Consider the following 23,230-nt stretch of genomic DNA (forward strand, 5'->3'; position numbering starts at 1 on the left):
GTGTGTGTGTGTGTGTGTGTGTGTGTGTGTGTGTGTGTGTGTGTGTAGCCAATGAGCCGAAGCACACAGCCAGGAGAACCAAGGAGTGGCTCCGTAAGAAGCATATCAAGGTTCTGGAGAGGCCTAACCAGTCTCCAGACCTAAACCCTATAGAAAGTCTTTGGAGGGAGCTCAAACTCTGTTTCTCAGCAACAGCCCAGAAACCTGGCTGATCTAGAGAAGATCTGTGTTGAGGAATGGGTCAAAATCTCTGCTGCAGAAAACCTGGAGAAAAACTACAGGAAAACTTTGACCTCTGTAACTGCAAACAAAGGCTACTGTACCAAATATTAACATTGATTTTCACAGGTGTTCAAATACTTATTTGCAGCAGTAACACAAATAAATTATTTAAAAAATCTTACATTATGATTTCCGGATTTTATTTTTTTAGATTATGTCTCTCACAGTGGACATGCACCTAAGATGAAAAATTCAGACCCCTCCATGATTTCTAAGTGGGAGAACTTGCAAAGTCGCAGGGTGTTCAAATACTTATTTTCCTCACTGTTAGTGTATATATATATATATATATATATATATATATATACACTGTATATGTACTACAGTATAACAAAATGCATTTATTTGTTTACTCATGAAGTTTGTGTCAAGCATACTTTATATGTAATAATCTGATCAGTTCATTACCTGAAAGAGGGAGTCTTTGAGCTGTGTCCACATGTGTCCCATAAAGTCATACAAAATCTGTCAATTTGGTGTAGCAAGCAGTCATAATCTGATTTACCCGTCTTGTTTTATCATCTGTCAAGTTCCTGGCAAAAACCAATGCAGACATGTTGCTATTGTTATTGCCTTACAACCTAGCTGTTTGTTTTTTTTTTGTTTGTTTAATTTTATACCATTTTCTTTCACTTGTTCTTCTCAATTTGTGTTCTTCCTTTTATGATTGTCTTCTGTTGTCTTTGTTGTCCACAGATGTCATCACTCTGTTAAGAAATCAGGTTTCTCTTGCAAATGAGTCCCCAAGGCTCAACGAGATTAACCTGTATAAATGAAGGTTGAATGAATCTTCAAGACATAATACTCAAAAGTCACATGGAGCTCTAAAGAGAGTGTCTGAGTTCTCCTTGTCTGCTGGTGGGCTGCAGCCTTTATGTTGTTTCCAAAAATCCTGCACAATGCTCTTTGATTGTGCAGATCGCTGCAATTTAACTTTGACCACTACAGTGCTAGATTGTTTTATGGCCTTACCCTATAAGATACTGCAAGGTTAGTGATGTAAACAAGAAAAGATGAAGCAGACTGTAACACAAGATAGAGTAATTTCAGATGTTCTCTTAACTTATATATGGTCTGAATGACTATCGGCCAGTGGCCCTCACCCCGATAATCGCTAAATGCTTCAAAAAACTGGTCATGACTCACATCAAAACAATCATCAACATCAACGAGGATCCTCATGAGTATACATACCGTGAGAACCAATCAACTGAGGATGCCATCTCCTCTGTGGTCCACACTGCACTCAAACACCTGTAGCAGAAACTCTTACGTCCGTATGCCCTTTGTGGACTTCACATTCGCCTTCAACACCATGATCCCCCAAACCCTGATGGACAAACTATCCACACTAGGACTAAGCCCCTCCATCTGCAACTGGGTACTAGACTTATTAACAAACAGACCACAGTTAGTGAGGATCCACAACCTCTCCTCCTCCACCATAACCCTCAGCACTGGCTCTCCTCAGGGATGTGTGTTGAGCCCCCTCCTGTTTACTCTGCTAACATATGATTGTGCAGCTAGCCATCCAAGCTGTCACATTGTAAAGTTTGCAGATGATACAGCGGTGGTGGGATGTGTCACAAACAATGATGAGTCCAGCTACAGGCAAGAGGTGGAACACCTGGAGGGCTGGTGCAAAGAGAATAACCTTCACATCAATGTGAAGAAGACAAAGGAGATGATTGTGGACTTGAGAAGGAACAAACACACCTACACCCCCCTGAACATAAGAGGATCTGCGGTGGAAGTGGTCTCCAGCTACAAGTACTTGGGTGTACACATGAATGTCAACCTCAGTTGGAGCAACAACACCAGCCTGATCAAGAAAGCTCATCAGAGACTCTACTTCCTCAGGCGGCTGAGACGAGCTGGTCTGTGAAGCTCAGTCCTCACCTCCTTCTACAGGTGTGCAGTGGAGAGCATCCTGTGCTCCAGCATCAATGTGTGGCATGGAGGCTGCACAGCTGCAGAAAGAAAAGCTTTGCAGAGAGTGGTGAAGGCTGCACAGAAGTCTGTCTGAGTCAGTCTCCCCACCATCACAGACATCTACACCTCCAGATGCAGGAAGAGGGCCACCTGCATCATGAAGGACCCCACCCACCCACCCAGCACACACACTTTTTGTCCCACTCCCCTTAGGAAGGAGGTTGAGGAGCATTAAGTGTAGAACCACTAGACTGAGGAACAGCTTCTACCCTGACGCTGCTAGACTCATGAATCTCTAACCAGAATAATCACTGTGAAAAATCACATCATGTTGCTGCTGATCTGTTTCATGTTGCTGCTGATCTGTTTCAATGTTGATGTGTTCATGCGTGCACATCTGCTCACACAGTCTCATGCTCATGTTCGTGCTGATGTTCGACGTAATGTTTTTATGTTATTAGTGTTTAGTGTATTTGTAGTTGATGTTTTTCTTAGTTCATATCTTAGATGTTATCATTGTTTGTCTTTTACATTTTATTGTTGGATGTAACTGGGACCCTGTGTACATAATTTCGTTCCACCACATGTGCCACATGTGCCACATGTGGTGCGAATGACAATAAAGAATCTCTGACTCTCTGATATATTCCCAGATCAATATTGTTTTTGGCAAGTAAGATGAACTGCCACACTGCTGCAAGATGATGTAGCACCTGATCTGTCAATTAGTTTAATATGAGTGCTCTTGCAGTCCATCAAAGTAAATGTTTGTACAGCAGGAAGAAAGTAGAATAAGTGCATCTTTTCTGGTCTGTAAGTATTAACCTTCTTTTGTGACACTCACTAAAGAATGCATTTGATTAAAGTACTTTTCAAAGAGAAAATACATCCATGTGGCTCTTGCAAGAAAAAACAAGACTTAAGATATAACTTTCACACCCTGTATTCAAATAATGAGGATATAATTTATTAACTGTTCTTACTACTAATATTTTTGATTATTTTATATATATTTTTTTATTTTACCAATTTGATGCACAAGACCTCATCAATTACCCATATAGGGCTGTATTAAACTGCTTATTCAATTTTTTTTCATTTACCCTATAAAACTTTGATTTCTGATTTAAATAAACATTAGAAGACTCTGGTAAAGTAAGAAGACGGTGAGCATTCTGTAAAAAATAACTACTGTTTAGACAGCTGAGTGTATTACTGCATTCTTTTAAAACATCTATAATAGTTTAACAGCTCACAGTCCAATCTGAGTGTTGCTACTGAGAGCAGAAAAAGAAATTAGCCAGTGGAGCATGTGAGATAAGCTGTGGTAAATCTGTGCAGGGCTTAGAGCAGTTCTCAAACTTTTTAACTCCAAAATTTTCCTTTCCTCATAATCCTCATGCTGATTAAATACAATTTACTGCCATTTGTATACCCTTTAGTGGGAATATTTTTGTACCTAAATATTTAAGACCTGCATTAAAAAAAAATTATGCTGAATAAATTTGAATAGTTTTAATACGATATATATACTTTTGACATAATGAACATAATAAATGTACGTATTGCCATTATTCAACAGAAAATTTTACATAACACTGAACAGAAATGTAACAGTAAATATTTGTACTAGGTTCTAGTCTTGAATCAGTGAGTCACATCAATATGACGGTGAATTAGTGAGAAGGATGAGCCACACAGTTTCTCTATTCTTGGAGTGATGGATGACCAACAGACTCTCATCTTCTACCTGTAAACGTGCCCTGAACTTATTTTTCATTGTAGTCAAAGTGGAACAAGGTGATTCACAAAGGTACGTATGGTAGGAAAGGGGAGGCCTCGTGATACTCATGTGACAGGACAACCCAAAAGTTAGCATGATTAACCTGCTGGAATCTGGCCTTTAATGTCCAATCACATAACTCCAGGAGCTGCTCCTCTGTCTCATCTGTCAGACCATTTGCTGTTGCAGCTGGTGCAAATGGATCATGGACCCAGTTCCAGGCATCAACGTTTCCATCTGAGAAGTATGTGCTGAAGTGTTTGCTCAGCAATGTGAGGTGTGAGGCGACGTCTGTAACCACTGACAAGTTATATTAGTGCGGAGAAACTCGGTCAGTTGAGGGAACGTGTCTGTTATTCTCCTTCTCCAGAGGTTTGCTTTTTCATGTGCGCTTTTGTCACTGAGTTCAAGTACAACGTGGGTTTTTCTTACTCATAAACTCTGCCATGTAGCTCAGTTGGTAGAGCTGTTGCTTCTCAGTGAGAAGGTTGCTGGATCGAATCCTGGCCGAGGACCTTTCTGGGTGGAGTTTGCATGTTCTCTCCATGCATGTGTGGGTTTTCTCCAGGTACTCCAGTTTCCTCCCACATACTAAAAACATGCATGTTAGGCTGATCGGTGACTCTAAATTGTCTCTAGGTGTGAGTGAGAGAGTGGTTGTTTGTCTCTATTGTCTCTCTCTGTCCCTGTGATGGACTGGAGACCTGTCCAGGGTGTCCCACACACATCTCACACAGTGACTGCTGGATATTGGCACCAGTGACCCCCACAACCCAAAAAGGACGAAAGATGATGGATGGCTGGATGATGAATGGGGTTCCCCCACTGTGTTTACATTGAGGGCTTACCTGTATTTCATAAATCATATTAATATATCTGGAAGATGAGTGGACAGTTTTAAACTGCACCCTTCATGTTTTCATGTTTGCAATATTGTTCCAAATGTTTTCATATTTTAGTTTGCAAGACTAATATAACAGTTTGTTCTTGTTTTTCAAGAGGGCGTGGTCTGGTGACGTCAGCGGCGCATCTCACCTATATGACGGAGTCCCAGGCAGCAGCAGGACTCCAGTGTGTGAGAAGCTGCAGCATGTGAGCATGTGCAGAGGAGAGGGGGGTGTTCAGCAGCGGTCACAGCCGAACTCTGTCTGTCCACTGCGAGGACAGAACCCACTCCACTGACACCAGAACCACAGAAAACACTAAAGGAGATGTGAGCGAAGCGCGTGTCTGTTGGGAAGATTCTGGAAATGGTTCCAGTCCTGATTGTTTGGAAGCGAAACAAAATGCTTGGGGGCAGAGACTCCCAAAGATGAGAGTCAGAGAAGGCGGTTCTGATCTTCAGCTGGGATCAGATCTAGTTCTGCGTCGGTCGGTCACCTTCTGAAGAGATGTCTAGATGTGCGCGGTGCGCCAGCGTGCGTGTGAGAGACTGACCCACGGTCCTGAGAGAGACAGAGAGGCTGGATAGAAACAGCAGGCATCGTCCGTCCTCTGTGCACGCTCCTCATGCAGGATGCCCGGGGAGCGCGGCGGAGTCCAGCTCAGCCGGAGTTCATGACGCTCGGGGCCGCCTCGTCATGCGTCTGCTGCCCGAGTCCCTGCGGCTTCTCTTCTTCTTCCTCTTCGTGATGGGGGTGGCCCCGGCTCCGGCTCTCACGGCCGGCTGCCCCAACAGGTGCGTGTGCGACGACCAGCTGGTGGTCCAGTGCGCCGGGCAGGACCTGACCCAGTTCCCCATGGACCTCCCTCTGGCCACCCGGCAGCTCATCCTCTCCAACAACCGCATCGGGACCCTGCCTGCCCTGCAGCTCAACTACCTGTCCGACCTGGTCTACTTGGACTGCAGCAACAACTCTCTGACAGACATCTCCGAGTCCACTTTCGGGAACTTGCGCAAGCTCGCCTATCTGGACCTGTCCTTCAACACCCTGCTGCAGATCGAGGACCGGACGTTCGGGCCCCTGGCGTCCCTGGTGATGCTGCGGCTGACGGATAACCCGAGCCTGGGGGACATCCACTCGGACGCCTTTACGGAGAACGTGGCTCTGCAGGTGCTGGATGTGAGCCGGAACAACCTGACGAGCCTGAACATCAGCAGCCTGATCGCCCTGCCGGCTCTGCGCTCCCTGGGGCTCAGCGGGAACCCCTGGAGCTGCGACTGTGACACGGAGGACCTCTGCCTGTGGGTGCAGATAGAAAGCTACAAGTTCCAAGGTGAGCGTGATCCAACATGAGCTTTGATCAGCAGATCATCAGGTGTCTCCTTTCTTTCTGGTTTTTGACTGAAAGAGAGTCAGGGTTTGTGAATTCTGGGCCCGTAGTGGTTTTGTCATTCATTCATGTCACTTTAGATTAATTAGGTCATTTGATTGTGTGTTTAGTGAAATAGTTTATTGGGGCATCCTATAACTAGCTAATTAAAAAAAGATGCCCTGTAGTTTTGAAATAAAGAGTGCAAATTAACAACTTGTGACTCAGTCAGGAAGAGTGTGCTGTAACATTTGGATGTGTTGCACAAAATTTTAAAATACTGTTAAAAAAATAAAAAAATAATGGCATCAATAGGGCTTTGCTGAAACCCATGAGAAAATCCAATCTTTGAGCTCCAAAGCAGAGACATTCTTTAAGGTTCAAATGGTTCTCAAAAAGTTTGATTTTAAATGTTTAAACTAGATCTTTTACATATGAGTTTTATGATTTTTACTGCATTTTTATATTATGTTCAGCTGACAATTGTTGGTGTCACAACAACTGTCAAGCTGACTAAAATTTTCCAATCTTTTACAAATTGTCCTTGTTTGTACACAAACTTTATCAAAACATAACCATTTTTTTTTGTCTTTTTTGACTCAGCAATTCTCTTACTGCTATAGAAGCTATTTTATTTAACGTTTAGGCTCATTGAGTGACAAGGACTCATTTTCAAGAGAGACCTGTTTGGGAGCAGATGGTGGGGGGTTAATATGTGCCCATAGGTTAAGTGCCTTGCTCAAAGACCAAGAGTGGGGCAAATGAGGCTGGAGCCAGGTGTGGGTGTTTCACCTTTCCCACCCACATTTGGATGTTGTCGGTCCGGGGAGTTGAACCGGTGACCTTTCAATCACAGGCCCACCTTCTCTAACCTCTGCACCACCACTCCCTCTTAAACACAGAGTGCACAACAATCTTCAGGCTTCGGGTATAATTTAACTTTAAATATTTTCTCCACTTGTTTTCTTCAACTTGTCATATCACTTACATAAAACATTAAAGAAACATAAAAATCATGTGTGCAACTTTTAAAAGTTTTGTTCCTAACAGTTAAAAAATGTATAAGATTTAATTTACAGTTAATACATAGAAACTGTTTGAGGCTCAATTTTCAGTCTGCATGTTTGTCTGCCTCTCATTCATTTGGAAGTTAGGGAGAAGCGCAGCACGGTGGAGCAGTTGATAGAGCTGCTGCCTCTCAGCAAGCAGGTCACCTAGGTTCAAATCCCGGTCCGGGTGCCTGTCTGGGTGGAGTTATCATGTTCTCTTCGTGCATGCGTGGGTTTTCTCCGCGTACTCCGGTTTCCTTCCACAGACCAAAAACATGCATGTTAGACTGATTGGTAACTCTAAATTGTCTCTATAGGTGTGAGTGAGAGAGTGAATGGTTGTTTGTCTCTGTGTCCCTGTGATGGACTGGAGACCTGTCCAGGATGTCCCCCTTCTCTCGCACAGTGACTGCTGGATATGGACACCAGTGACCCCCGTGACCTGAAAAGGAAGAAGCGAGTAAAAGATAATGGATGGATGGATGGATGGATGGATGGATGGATGGTCGGGATTAAGAAGCACAAGTGTGTGGATATCGTAGTGATCGTAATGAGCTACTACAGCAGCTCTAAATCTGAAATCAAAAGTGTTTTTTGAAGCTAACAAAAGTTGAAAAAGCAGTCATAAAACATACTTGTTTTCAGAACTTTGCATTTTAAAAACTTCACACTACCGGTAATTTTAAAATTAAACTGTAAACAGTGATAAAGGGCCCTTGCACACCGGGGCAATCTGGCCCATACGTTCGTGCAGCTGAGGTGACCGGAGCCATCTCTCTGCTTCCTTGTCCACATCATCGTCGATGACTGCTAAAGTTAACGTCTGTCATTCAGTGGACAATTTCTTTTCTGAGCTTTACTATTGCAGCTGTGTAATGTAGGAATGTCAAACTTCACAGCTGGACAACTCTCAGGGTAACAAGGATTTATACTGATTTTAAGGTTGTTGGGGTCAAAGGTCACCCCTTTCTTTAAAAAGCTCTGATAAACGTTTAACATGAAATGTTAAACTAAACAGCTGGACTCTTCAAATGTCAAATATCATCTGTATTCATTTTCAGTTCATGGTGTCAAAGTTTAAGATCAAAGGTCACCCCATTTTTAAATAACTCTTTTAACATGTCAGACTTCACAGCTGGACACTTTGTGGGTCAAAGATAATTCATATTGATCTCAAGATCATAGGGTCAAAGGTCAAACGTTACCCTTTTTTTTAAATAGCTCTGATTTTAAAACTCTTTCACATAAGTATGTCAAACTGAACAGCTTGACACCTCATAGGTTAATTATGACCCCAATTGATTTCAATGTCACAGGGTTAAAGTTCAAGGTCACCATTGTTCTTGCTCTTTTCACCTTCTTTTGGCTAATTTCAGCACTTTTCCCTGTCTTACAGCTTTTTCTGCTAATTGTGACACGATTAAACAATAATTGTAACACACTGAGAGTAGCAAAACTGAAAAGCAAGACACTCCAGCACACAGGTTAGTAAAGGTAAATAGTTTATTTACAGGGACAAGGTTATCAGGGGAACAGCGAAGACCTGCAAAGACACAAGAGTGTGAGTATTTTCCTTTTGAACTGATATTGAAATGTGAGGAGTAAATTATACTGTCTTACTATGTTGCATAGTTTCAGGCTTGGAGAGGAAGGCAGAGGATTCCAGGACCAAGAAGAGAGTGGCTGGTTGTAGGATGGACACAGAGGCTGGTGGTTGATGTTTATTGTTTTGGGTATTGTAGAGTTTGCAGATGGAGGTTCCAGGCTGAGAATCTACAAGGGTTCCTGACTTCAGGTAAACATGGGGAGGCAAAAGGAGACTAGATGCTAGGAGGAGAAGCCCCAAGGACCAGAGACAGGAAAACGTGAGCTGCGAGGACCACAGGGAAACAGTTATTCTTGTTTTACCAAAATCAGAATCCCTGACGCTGTAGATTAGTACCATGTGGCATCTAATGATTCCAGCAGCTGTAAATACTACGTAGAGCTCGTCAGCTGAGTGTAATCAGCTGCTGGTTCTAGGCTCTGCCTTGCAAAGCTGCAAGGAAGCTGCAGAAAATGTGGTTTGGTACAGAAATTCTGGAATCCCCACAAATTTCAGCTTCTTTCTGCTACTTTTCAGCTAATTTCAGATATTTGTGCTCCATTCAGTTTCTTTCAGCTTCAGCTCAAGCATTTTTATTTTTATTTTTTACATATTGTGCTAAAATTTGGTGTGGTAATATCTGAGCGTGAGCCCGAGCCCCACCACATCCATCCATCCATTATCTTTACCCGCTTATTCCATTTTGGGTCACGGGGGTCGCTGGTGCCCATGTCCAGCAATCACTGTGCGAGGGGCGGGGGACACCCTGGACGGGTCGCAAGTCCATCACAGGGACACATAGAGACAAACGAGACAAACAACCATTCACTCTCTCACTCACACCTAGGGACAATTTAGAGTTACAATCAGCCTAACATGCATGTTTTTGGACTGTGGGAGGAAACCGGAGTACCCGGAGAAAACCCACGCATGCACGGAGAGAACATGCAAACTCCACCCAGAAAGGCCCCTGGACCGAGGTTTGAACCAGGGACCTGCTCGCTGAGAGGCAGCAGCTCTACCAGTTGCGCCACCGTGCTGCCAGCCCCACCACATACTGAAAGATAATTAAAATTTAAGATGGCCACCCAAGCTAACACAAATTATGCATCAGTTGGTTGACATTTTTTTTTTATCCAAACTCTAACTCTAACTTTATTTTTACATGGAAAAATCAAACTTTTCAGCTGGACACCTTGTGAGTCAGAGAACATCCATGTTGATATCAAGGTCACGAGGTCAACAGTCAAGGTCAAAGGTCACATCTTTCTTTAACTAGCTCTAGTTAATAACTGTTTAATATAGAGATGTCTGACCACAGCTGGAGACATCAGGGGTCAACAGTGATTTCTATTGGTTTCAAGGTCATGGGGTTAAAGGTCATCACTTTTTTTTTCATTCATTCAACCTTTATTTGTACAGGTTAGTCTCATTGAGCCATGAGGACTCATTTACAAGAGAGACCTGAATGATGACAATAGTAGACAATTTTAAAAGAAGGCAAATAAATTTAAAAATAAATGGAAGAAAATTATATTAAAAAATTAAACAAAAACAGCTACATTATAAAGTGATGTAAAAGACTAAAAACAGGAACATGTCTGCGTTGGTTTTTGCCATGAAGCAGATGTTTAAAGCCACTTAGAGAGGTCAAGGTCGAGAGCTTCTGATCTTTTTACAAGAAATTCCAGAAAACAGGGGCAGAGTAGGAGAAGGACCTTTTGCCAAGTTCAGTCCTCACTGAGGGAACACTGCAGGTAATAATGTCCTGAGAGCGCACGCTGTAGCTGCACTAGTGAGTAGGAGATATAGGAGGAGGTATATGAACGCAACAGACCAAGAAGTGATTTAACCTCGTAAGACCCGAACTCTTGCATATGTGGATGTCAGATCCAGGTTAAAGATGAAAAAAAAAAGAAAAAAGCTGTAAATAAATAATTTTGTAACATAGACATGCATGGATTTCTCATGGCTCCTTTCAAACTCTTTCTTTTACTTTCAGATTTTGTTTGTCCTCCAGCAGTCTAAGCCTATAGAAGCATAACTAAAGGACAGCTCAGAAAACCCAAGCCAACCCTAACTATAGGATTTATCAAAAAGGAAAGTCTTAAGCCCAGTTTTAAAACTGGATAATGTGTCAGCCTCACAGACAGAGATTGGAAGTTGGTTCCACAAGAGAGGAGCCTGATAACTGAAAGATCTTCCTCCCATTATGTTTTTGTAAATTCTAGGAACCACAAGTAAACCTGCAGTCTGAGAGCGAACTGCTCTGTTAGGAAAATATGGAACAATAAGATCTGTAATATAAGATGGAGCTAGGTTGTTGAGAGCTTTGTATGTTAGAAGTAAGATTTTGAATTCAATTCTGGACTTGACAGGGAGCCAATGGAGAGAAGCTAAAACTGGAAAAATATGATCTCTCCTACTAACTCCAGTTAAGACTCTGGCAGCAGCATTTTGGATCAACTGAAGACGTTTCAAAGACGTATTTGGACACCCAGATAATAAACCATTGCAATAGTCCAGTCTAGATGTGACAAATGCATGGACCAATTTTTCTGCATCATTTTCTTGTTTTGTTTTCCCAAGTTGTTGCAGCTATATCAGCCATTTTTGTTAATAAATTTTAAGTTTTCACTCAGATTAATTGTGTTCAGTCAGCCCTCATGGGTTCAACCACCACAAACTGTGACACAATGTTTGTGTTACTTTTAAGGGCTTTTATTCTGTTTTCATCCTGTCTGTGTAATGTCAGGGGCCTTTGATGGTTTACTCTCTTTGTACCACATTTTCTTCACTACTGGTAGCTCACTGGACTTTCATGAACCCACACAGTATGCACCTGGTTGTGCTCATCCGCCTGTTGCTATACGCTTTGGCCCTTCAGTCCAGATGTTTTATGATGATGCTCAAAACCAGATGCTCATGCTTCCACTATAAGGACAGTGTGCACGAGTGTGTGTTTGTGAAAGAGTTTCCATTTCCAGTGTTATTCTGTGTGGGATATGAAGGTAACAGGAGGAAGTTGGAGAGCTTGAGAAGAAACAAGTCCCCCAGATTGTTGTTTACCTTAAGATTGAGGTGGACTCAGAAAAATGTGAAAACAGTTTCTGTGTTCAGTTCCTAGCTGCTGCCTCAGAAGCCTATTTAGTTTTTTTCTCATGCTCTTCATTTTGGTCTGAGTCCATATCCACCATAAACAGTGACAAACAACAGAGGACAACAAAAGAAAAATGCAGTGGGGCTATAGCTAACACATTTAGAGTCAGAGTTTCTTTGGCATTCACACCGGTAGAGCGAAATTATGTAAACAGGGTCCTAGTTACATCCAACAATGAAATGTAAAAGAAAAACAGTAATAAGTTCTAAAATTTGAACTAAGAAAAACATAAACTAAAAATACACTAAGCACTAATAGTGTAAAAACAATATGCTGAACAGCAGCATGAACATGAGTCTGTGTGAGCAGATGAGCACGCATGAACACATCAACATGAAACAGATCAGCAGCAACATGAAACAGATCAGCAGCAACATGAAACAGATCAGCAGCAACATGATGTGATTTTTTTCACAGTGATTATTCTGGTTAGAGATTCATGAGAGTAACAGCCTCAGGGTAGAAGCTGTTCCTCAGTCTAGTGGTTCTACACTTAATGCTCCTTAACCTCCTGCTTGAGGGGAACGGGGCAAAAAGTGTGTGCGCTGGGTGAGTGGGGTCCTTCATGATGCAGGTGGCCCTCTTCATGCATCTGGAGGTGTAAATATCTGTGATGGTGGGGAGACTGACTCCAACATCTTCTGTGCAGCCTTCACCACTCTCTGCAAAGCTTTTCTTTCTGCAGCTGTGCAGCCTCCATGCCACACGTTGATGCTGGAGCACAGGATGCTCTCCACTGCACACCTGTAGAAGGAGGTGAGGACTGAGCTTCCCAGACCAGCTCACATCAGCCACCTGAGGAAGTAGAGTCTCTGGTGAACTTTCTTGATCAGGCTGGTTGTGTTGTTGCCCATTAAACATTGTTAAATTTAAGTGTAAATATTTGTGAAAAAAGTGACCAAACAAAGTAAACCGAAAATAAAATAAACAGAATAAAACAAAGTAAGCCGATCAGAGCTCAGATGCATGGACTAAATATCAGTTAACCTGAAAACACCCAGGCCACTATAGATCCAAAATAATCAGTTTTAATTTATCTCTAGGTTTTGCTGTTTCTGTCTGTCCCTTAGTGTCCTGAAAGAGGACAAAGAGCTAAAGTCAGGGGATGCACACGGGGCGGAGTAAACACTCATAAATCAATAAATGTTGGACAACGGGTTTGAAGAAAGACAAAATGATTAGAAAGAAGTGAGGTTTTCACTGTGTTTGCAAACTGTTTAAGGCAATAGAAAACAGGAGATGAAAGGATAACTGCACAAAAACAGATTGTGCTGGACTTTAAAACCAGCCAAGACAAAACCCCACCAGACTATTAATGTGTTTTTAACCATCTGTGCCCCAGAACTGTCACTCAAATCCATTAAAACATTCATTATGACAAGCGGGCATCAATTTACTTTAATACCGGTAGATAATGCATTATTTATCATCTGAAACTGTCCCTCTGACCCATCTGCTATGGAGAACCATATCAAATTCAACTGGCCTACATAGAGAAGTTAGACGTTTATATGTCTCGGCATATTTTACGGTATGAACTTGAAACCAGGACTAATGCTGTGCTTGTGTGGGTGTGTTGGTGATATGATTACATGAGGCACAGAGGAGTGCAAGCTCAGGAGTTTGTGTGCACAGCATGACCATATGCATATATGTGCACGCACATGTGAGTGATGAAATAAAATGAAATGAGAATAGAGAGCATGAAGACGTCAGAGCAAAACTCTGAGCAATAGAAAGACTAAAAAAGGCTGATTAACAGTTAAGGGAGACTAACAGTAAAATGTGCCCAAAAATGTAAATGAAAGCAGAACAACTGATAAGGTGGAATGAAAAGAGACAAAGAGAGCTGTTTGACCTTCACCTCTTTCTCTCTCTCTCCACCTAATCTGTAGCAGAAGAAGTGATCATATGCAGAAATTATGAAAAAGAGGATGGAGGTAAACTGACTAATGCTGCAGTTGAGAGGAGTGTGAAGGCGTTTGTTATTCAGCCCTTGTGGATGTGATGAAGAAAAAGGTTAGCTATTCTAGGTCTTCTCCCAGCCTGGCGTGATGCATTTATCTGCTGCACTGTGAGATACTGAAGCTTCACTGGAAGTGCCCAAAACATTTTTCCTCTGTATTTTATAAGCTCCGGATTCAGGAAAAGATTTCTGTCCTTGATTGAGCAAAATGTTGCACTAAAGAGAAACTTTCTTAAGCGTATTTCCAGATGTCTCCGGTGTTCATTGAGTGTAACATGAGTGGGCACAAAAGGAAACCTCCACAGAGAATTGAGGGAACAGAGTGGTGGGTCAGCATTTTGAGATAATTTAATCTCTCTACACAAAGACACAAGGCTAGAACATAATACTGAAAGTAAAAAGTCCCAACGCTAACTGCATACAACTCTGCTGGTTAGTGACTTTATCTGTTTACTTCTAGGACAAACATACATTACTTTACCTTTAGTCTGGCTGCAGAAGCAACAGGTCCAGGAAGGAAATCCAGACATCCCTTTCCTAGTGTCATTCTCCAGCGTCGCCTGATGGGTCTCAAGGTCTTTCCAGGCCAGAGTTGAAATAGGATCCCTCTAGAGAGTTCAGGGTCTGCACTGGGATCTTCTCCCAGTAGGACATGCCTGGAAAACTTATGAAGGGAAGCATCCTAATCAGATGTCCGAACCATCTTAGAGGATTTCCTTTGATGCAGAGGAACAGCAACTTTCACTCTGAGTTCCCCCAGCTGATGGAGCTCCTCGCCTTATTAAGACTGAGCCCGGCCTCCCAACAAATAAAGTTAATAAGGACTTGGCAGAAACTAGTATCAGAAGTGATCAGCTCTGTGAGACAAGTATAATCCGTGACCAGATAAACACATTTTTGAGCCTTGCTTCTTTTCTTTAAGTCTCACCTTTATGGTCTTCCAACAGCAATGGAGCCATCATTCTGATAAATGACTGTTACGCACAGCTAAATTTATTTATAGTGCCCCAAATATATTATATTTAGTCGTCCCTGTGATGGACTTGCGACCTGTCCCGGGTTTACCCCGCCTCGCGCACACTGACTGCTATACAGTGACCTCCGTGACCAAAAAGGAAGAAGCAGGTAAAAGATAATGGATGGATATATTTAATTGTTTTCCATTTTCCTTTATCATATATTGCTTAAGACTGCTTCAAGAACATGCACACACAGAGTCTGAAGAGAGGTCCTCACTCTTCCTTTATACTTAAAATAGAAAATGAAAGCCTCTAATCTCCTTGTATATTGTACAGAAAACACAAAAATGATTTTTAGGTCAGTAGACATTTAGTATGCACAGAATATACATATCTGCACACTAAAAATGCATCATGATGCAAACGTAAAGTAACTAAAATGTGTGGATTTCAAAATCTGTATTAATAGTAGTAAGAGCTATAAAAACAGAGATAGAGGTACAGTGTCAGGTTCTGCCATCAGGAGTGTTGAACCCAAGTGTAGGAGGATGACAGGAGGCTCGTGGAAGAAATCAAAAGTACTTATTTACAAAAAACAAAGCTGAAGCTGACGGGGCAGTGTACCCACGAGTAAACAGAATACAGGACGGAAGGCAGAACACACCATGAGGACAATCCCGAGACAAAGACAAGACACCAGGGAACTGAATATATATACACACATTAATTGGGACAACGACAGACACCTGCGATGATTAACATGAGACACAGGTGAGACAGGGGCTGAACACAAGGACAGAAAACACTGAGCTGAACTGGAAACATGAGAAAACAGACAGAGACAGGACAAAAACCCTACATACAGTAGTTTGCACTGGTTTGGAAGAATATACTTGTTGAAATGATGCATTGTAGCTGTTCCTAGTTTGCATTCTGAGGAGGAGGAAAGTCAAATATATAGCATTTTTTTTTTGGGTACATTTTTTGTGAGTGATCAGGAGATAGTTATACTTTCAACAGATTTTCCCCCACGTATGAGACGACAACCACTCTGATTTCAAAAGCCCTGATATAATAAATCTGCTCATAAATTGCTCTGCTCTTGTTTGCCCTGCAGCTTAATTAATTCCTCACAGCTCTGATCATGCCAGTGTCCATCTGGAAACATGTTCACTCAATGATGAAGTGTAAAAGTTATCCCTGCATGTCTCTTGCCTTTAAATGATGAAAGTTTTCTGTTAGAAAAATTCTTTGGAATAATTACTCAGGAGTCCAGAATTGAAGATTGACAAAGATGTATTAAGATTATTTGCAAGGAAAGATGTTGCCCTTACATCAACACCCCCAGAACTAACATGGTGTCATCCTTACAGGAGCAACTTCTCTCTCAATCAGTACAGAAACAGTTATTTACAGATACATCAAGGGCTTAGCGTTGGGTCTGGGGATTTCCTGCATTTTGGTGTATTTTAACGGGCTCTTCAACTTCTAAGTTTACCAACATTTGTAAACACTCTACTTCTGTCAAGCATCCTAATCCCTCCTCCCCCCTACTTGACGGTTCCGAGCCCAACTCTTCTCCGCTGAATGCACTGTCCAACTCCACACGTGAAACCTCCAGTCGCCTGTGAGCTCCTGCCCACGTACAACTGCCTTGTTAGCCCTGCACTCACCCCCACCACCCTTTTAGGGACAGAGATTTTTTCCAGTCAGAGTTTCTTTATTGTCATTCGCACCTCGTGTGGTACATGTGGTGGAGTGAAATTATGTACACAGGGTCCCAGTTACATCCAAGAATAAAATGTAAAAGAAAAACAATGATAACATCTAAGATATGAACTAAGAAAAACATCAACTAAATATACACTAAGCACTAATAGCATAAAAACATTACGTCGAACAGCAGCACAAACCTGAACATGAGTCTGTGAAAGTAGATGAGCAGGGTCGAGACGGAAATGCTACTTGAAGGGGCAGCTCATATGTGACATTAAGAAGTTGTAAGTGACTGTTGTGTTTAAAATGAGTGTTTATGTAATTATTTTCAGTTTACATATCCAATATGTTTTATTCATTCAAGGCAGTCATATTTGTTCATAACTTTATTATTAATAAGACTGTTACCAGTTCCAAGTTATCGGAATGCACCCTGTCAAAATAAGAGAGTTCCCATATCATGTTCCGACAGAATCTGTCTCAAATTAAGCACAGGGTACATAAAAAACTATTAGAATATCATGGAAAAGTTCAGTTGTTTTTGTCAGTCATTTCAGAAAGTGAAACTTGTGTATTATACAGATTCATTACACATAGAGTGAAATATTCCAAGCCTTTATTTCTTGTCATTTTGATGACTATGACTTATACATAATGAAAAAACAAAATTCAGTGTGTCAGAGTGGATGCAGAGTCAGTATTACAACACTAAGACTCACCAAACTGTAACTGACTGTCATGGACAAAATTTAGAACTACTTTTCCCACAGGGAAATTTTAATTTATTATTATTGAGAGAGAGAAAAAATCAAGCTAAAACTAATTTAAGCCTGGAAGGTCTCTGTACAAACAGTTTGTCACTTAACATGGTGTTGACCGACCTTTTTCTTCATCTGCCTCCTCCTTATCCTCTGTAGCTGCTGCTGGTTTGATCCAGGAGAGCAGAGGGCTGCTTCCTCCTGCTGTAGTTCTCTTTCTTTTTCTTATCTCCGCCTTTCTTTTCTTGGCATTGTGCTGCAACTAATAAATTAGCTAAATCAATGTTCTGCTCTGCATAATTAAGGGTTAATGGCACTGAATGAGACTTTCTTCTTGAGACAAAATATATGCAAATGAACTTATAACTTCGGCCTCCGCCGTTTATGGGGCATATCTGCTCATTTTGTTTATCTGCTGGTTAGCTGTCAGCAGGGCACTATCGGGCAGGAGAGGAGTGTTTATGGGCTGCTCCAGCACTCCTCTGTGTCCAACTATCTGCCTTACCTTCACATTAGGAGTGGCACAACATGGGAGTCCAGCAAGCATGCACATGTGTATGTGTGGATGGATGAGTGTCAAAATTACAATGCACATTTCAAGGTCAAGGTCAAGGAAAAACATTAATAAGATCTAAGATATGAACTAAGAAATATGCTGAACTAAGAGTACACTAAACACTAGTAGTACAAACACAATCTGCCGAACAGCAGCAGCACGAACATGAGTCTGGATGAGCAGATGAGTACGAATGAACACAGCAGCATGACATAAATCAGCAGCATGGCTAGTCAGCAGCTTTTATCAACAATCAAGTGGCATTACAGTGATTTTTTTTTCACAGTGATTATTCTGGTTAGAGATTCATGAGAGTAACAGCCTCAGGGTAGAAGATGTTCCTCAGTCTAGTGGTTCTACACTTAATGCTCCTCAACCTCCTTCCTGAGGGGAGCAGGACAAAAAGTGTGTGTGCTGGGTGAGTGGGGTCCTTCATGATGTAGGTGGTCCTCTTCATGCAACTGGAAGTGTAGATGTTTGTGATGGTGGGGAGGCTGACTCCAACAGTCTTCTGTGCAGCCTTCACTACTCTCTGCAAAGCTTTTCTTTCTGCAGCTGTGCAGCCTCCATGCCACACATTGATGCTGGAGCACAGGATGCTCTCCACTGCACACCTGTAGAAGGAGGTGAGGACTGAGCTTCCCAGACCAGCTCGTCTCAGTCGCCTGAGGAAGTAGAGACTCTGATGAGCTTTCTTGATCAGGCTGGTGGTGTTGTTGTCCCAGCTGAGGTTGTCATTCAGGTTCACATCCAAGTACTTGTAGTAGGAGACCACTTCCACTGCAGAGATCCTCGTATGTTTTTTTTTTTTTGGGGGGGGGGGGGGGGGGGGGGGGGGGTGTAGTTGTGTTTGTTCCTTTTTGAAGTCCACGGCCATCTCCTTTGTCTTCTTCACATTGATGTGAAGGTTGCTCTTCCTGCACCAGCTCTCCAGGTGTTCCACCCCCTACCTGTAGTTGGACTCATCTTTGTTTGTGATGCATTCCACCACCGCTGTATCATCTGCAAACTTTATTATATGACAGCCTGGATGGGTCGGTGCGCAGTCATACGTTAGCAGAGTAAACAGGAGGGGGCTCAGCACACAGCCCTGAGGGGATCCTGTGCTGATGGTTATGGTGGAGGAGGAGAAGTTGTGGATCCTCATGGACTGCACTCTGTTTGTTAAGAAGTCCATGACCCAGTTGCAAATGGAGGGGCTTAGTCCTAGTGTGAATAGTTTTTCCATGAGGGTCTGGGGCATCATGGTATTGAAGGCAGACGTGCAGTCCACAAAGAGCACACAGACGTAGGAGTCCTTCTGCTCCAGGTGGGTGAGAGCCGTGTGGACCACAGAGAATATGGCATCTTCTGTTGATCGAGAATTTTAGGGCATTGGTATATTGAATGATATTTAATCAAAAAATGCCAGCATTCATGTTACAAATGAAAAAATAATTCAAAAGGGCATTTTTCTGGTCCAGAGGGCAAACTGCAGGTTCATACACATGCATGTTTATGGTTCAGAATCACACCCTGGTTTGTTTGCCTAATTCAATCGTTCTCAAACTTTTGTCATCCCCCACTTTGAAGAAAGTAAGTTGTCTACTAAAAAATAAAAAATGTAGTTATACATGGATTTATCATTTGCTGTTTTGTGCACCCCTTCTTCTTCTTTCAGCTTTTCCCTCTTCAGGGGTCTTCACAGTGAGTCATCCTCCTCCACCTCATTCTGTCCTCTGCATCTTTTGTCTTCACTCCAACTACCTTCATGTCCTCTCTAAATGCATCCATATATCTCCTCTTTGTCTTTTTCCTGGCAGCTGCATTTCTAACATCCTTCTACCAATATACCCACGGTCCCTCCTCTGGACATGTCCAAACCATCTTAGTCTGGCCTCCCTATCTTTATCTCCCAGTTGTTCAACCTGTGCTGTACCTCTGATGATCTCATTCCTAATTTTATCCATCCTTGTCACTCCTAAGAAAAACCTCAACGTCTTCATTTCTGTCACTTCCAGTTCTTTCTCCTGTCTTTTTCTGCACCCCTACAATAAGTTCAAACTGCAACGAGGCATTGCTGCATTAGTTCTGGCTTAGAAAAACACAAAAAACTAAAGTTGAGCAACATCATGTCCCCCTTGGCATAGCCCCGAACCCCCCAGGGGGTGTGCTCTCCACAGCTTTAGAACTACTGACCTAATTGTGCACTCTTTTTCGTTTGGAACAGAGACATTCAGATCTCATAGAAAGCTTTGCATGTGTTTGGATGAGCATTTGCTGTTTCTTTTAATAAACATTTCTGTGTAATTTTTCTTTTATTGCTGCTGATTTCATTCATACAGTACTATTTTTTATCTTAATAGCCCCCAGCCTCGAGCTTGTCTCTGAGCTGCAGGGTTTTGTGGCAGTCATTTCTGTAGCACCTGCATCTTGTGACCAGTCTCCATTGTGTCACCTCAGACAGACAATCACAGTCTTCTTTCTGGTCTCCTCACTGAATTATCATGCATTAAAAAACAAATTTTGTTGGAATGATTAATCCTGTTAAGTTTTTTTTCTATCCAGACTAACTTATCTTGATATGATGTTTTCCATCCTGTTTGCTGCAGGGATTTTTCATTCTAGAAAGTTTAAAAGTTGAGGAAAAAATCTGCAATGCAGCCCAGCATGCAGAGCCTGTGAAGTTTCAGACTGCAGCTTCTGACCTTAGAGTCCTGGAAATACACACAACCCCACATGTAATAAATAAACATTGAAAAATTAAATTAAAAACGATAAAAAAAATTAAATTAAATAACAAATTCTCAATGTCTGATCATCAATCAACACATGTGAAAACAATGTATCATTTTTGTAAGGTTTCTGGGGTTTCCCACCACCTAACAGTTTTTCTTGCAGTTTCTGAGCAGCAGGGAACAGCCAATTACTCACAGCTACCTCCAGCCAGCTGATGAGATCTGCCAGTACTTAAGATTGTTTGGACTAACAAGACTCTGCTGGGGCATTGTTCATTCCTGGTGTGGACAGCCCTAGTGAATATCCTCCGTGCTAAAGATTATACTAACCTTTGTGCTCCTTGTGCTTCTCACAGCTCCTGTGTCCACTTCCTTGATCCTTGGTTTTCCCTTGAGTCACCAGTCAGTCTGTATTTTCCAGTGTCTTCTTGGATTCCACCTTTGGAACTGCTACCTACAAGCATTACAGTAAAATTTGAATCCAACATCCTTGACATCCTACCATTCAGCCTTGAGGCCCGTCCTGCTACTCTCCATCTATATATTTCACTTACTGATCACCTTGGTCATCGTTGCCCTGGAATCCCCTGGTCTCTGCTCCCTGCCTGTTAAAGAAGAAAGACAAGGCTCTCTAGTAATAACTCTGGATTACAAACAGTATCATTAAGGAACCATACTCACCATTTCTTGCCTCCTGCAGCTTTCCTGTGTCCCTGGAAACTCACAATTGTAAATAAAGCACTTACCTTTTACATCTGTTACTGGATCTGAAAGGTCTGGTGGGCTGGAGCAACTTCACTAAATTCTAGACTGGAATAATAATAATAATAGTAATAATAATAATAATAATAATAATAATAATAAAAAAGTCAAAATATAATTTTGGACTTACCAATGGAGAGGAGATAACTTTTCAAAAATTGCTATATAATGAATATTTTGTCAATTTTTAAAGAAACTGAAATGTGGAGTTTTTTTTTATTTTTTACTTAAGGTCCTGTTTGACAAAATGTGGTATGGCCCTGACGATGTACATCATCACGTACGTATGCTGTATGTATTTTGTTTTCATTTGGTTGCCAGGAATCAAATAAACTGTATTGCTGGAGCTGTCTACTTTATTTCACTATGGACAAATCATCACCTTGGACTGTGATGATATGAGGAGGAAAACTCCAGAATGCTCTCCTAAGAGTGTCCTCGACATGGAGGGACATTTTTATTTGATTTCCTCTATTTATGTGGAGACAAGAACTTTTGAATTTTATGTTGTGGACCATCAAAGTAACTTTAAAGAAAACTCAGTTTGTCTCATACAAAAAGCTCTGATGAACTTTAAGATCTGTTTTCTGCATATATAATCTCAAACTTTGCTATATGCTAGATAACAGGATTGATATACAGTTTTGTTTGTTATGCTTTTTAAAGATGTTTTTTTTACCACCAAAAATAAATAAAATGGTCAGTATGACTCTATTTTTCTTTAAAATCTATTTTAGGACCAATGAGATCACCTTGCAGTCACAGAGCTGCCAAGTCCGCAAATTAGCAAATTCACAGAAACAAAAGTAGAATTACCAGAAATGTCACTGACTCAGATGGGTTGGTTTGACAACCGAACGCTGCGGAGTCCGGTTGCTGCTGTGGGTTAATAACCACCCAGATTTGCTGCAGACTCAGACAAGTTGATTAACTGCACTGGGTTAGCAACCAGCTAGAAATGTTGCTGACTCAGATGTGTTGTTCATGCACATAAACATATGACTGCATATATTTATTTGAAGTTAACAATTTACCTTTTAAGATTTGGAAATTTAAAGTTCTTGTTCTGTAAAGTGCAAGGTGTTTGAATGCCTTTTCATGTGTGAAACTAAAACTACTGTATAACACACACATCTATATATATATATATATATATGTATATGTATATACATATATTATATATATATGTATATACATATATTATATATATATAAATAAGTGTGTGTACATACATATATATATATATATATATATATATATATATATATTATATATGTATATGTATTTATATCTGTATATATGCATACATATATATGTATATATACATCCATCCATCCATTATCTTTATCCGCTTGTTCCATTTTGGGTCACGGGGGTCGCCGGTGCCCATGTCCAGCAATCACTGTGCGAGGGGCGGGGTACACCCTGGACGGGACGCAAGTCCATCACAGGGACACATAGAGACAAATGAGACAAACAACCATTCACTGTCTCACTCACACCTAGGGACAATTTAGAGTTACCAATCAGCCTAACATGCATGTTTTTGGTCTGTGGGAGGAAACCAGAGCACCCGGAGAAAACCCACGCATGCACGGAGAGAACATGCAAACTCCACCCAGAATGGCCCCCGGACCGGGGTTTGAACCAGGGACCTGCTCGCTGAGAGGCAGCAGCTCTACCAGTTGCGCCACCGTGCTGCCCCTGTATATATATATATATATATATGTATATATATATATGTATATATAT

The 23,230-nt window shown here is 41.5% G+C and overlaps 1 protein-coding gene across 1 annotated transcript in view; it reads left to right on the forward strand.

Moving 5' to 3' along the window:
• Window positions 1–5,577: 5,577 nt before the first annotated feature.
• Window positions 5,578–23,230, forward strand: part of LOC119407998 (leucine-rich repeat-containing protein 52-like) — a 22,615-nt gene continuing 4,962 nt past the window's right edge. The window contains exon 1 of the mRNA XM_037674832.1: window positions 5,578–6,214. Coding sequence (XP_037530760.1) covers window positions 5,578–6,214 — 637 coding nt within the window. The remainder of the gene's footprint in view (window positions 6,215–23,230) is intronic.

This window comes from Nematolebias whitei, chromosome 3 (assembly GCF_014905685.2).
Source record: "Nematolebias whitei isolate Nwh7 chromosome 3, NemWhi1, whole genome shotgun sequence".
Classification (NCBI taxonomy): domain Eukaryota; kingdom Metazoa; phylum Chordata; class Actinopteri; order Cyprinodontiformes; family Rivulidae; genus Nematolebias; species Nematolebias whitei.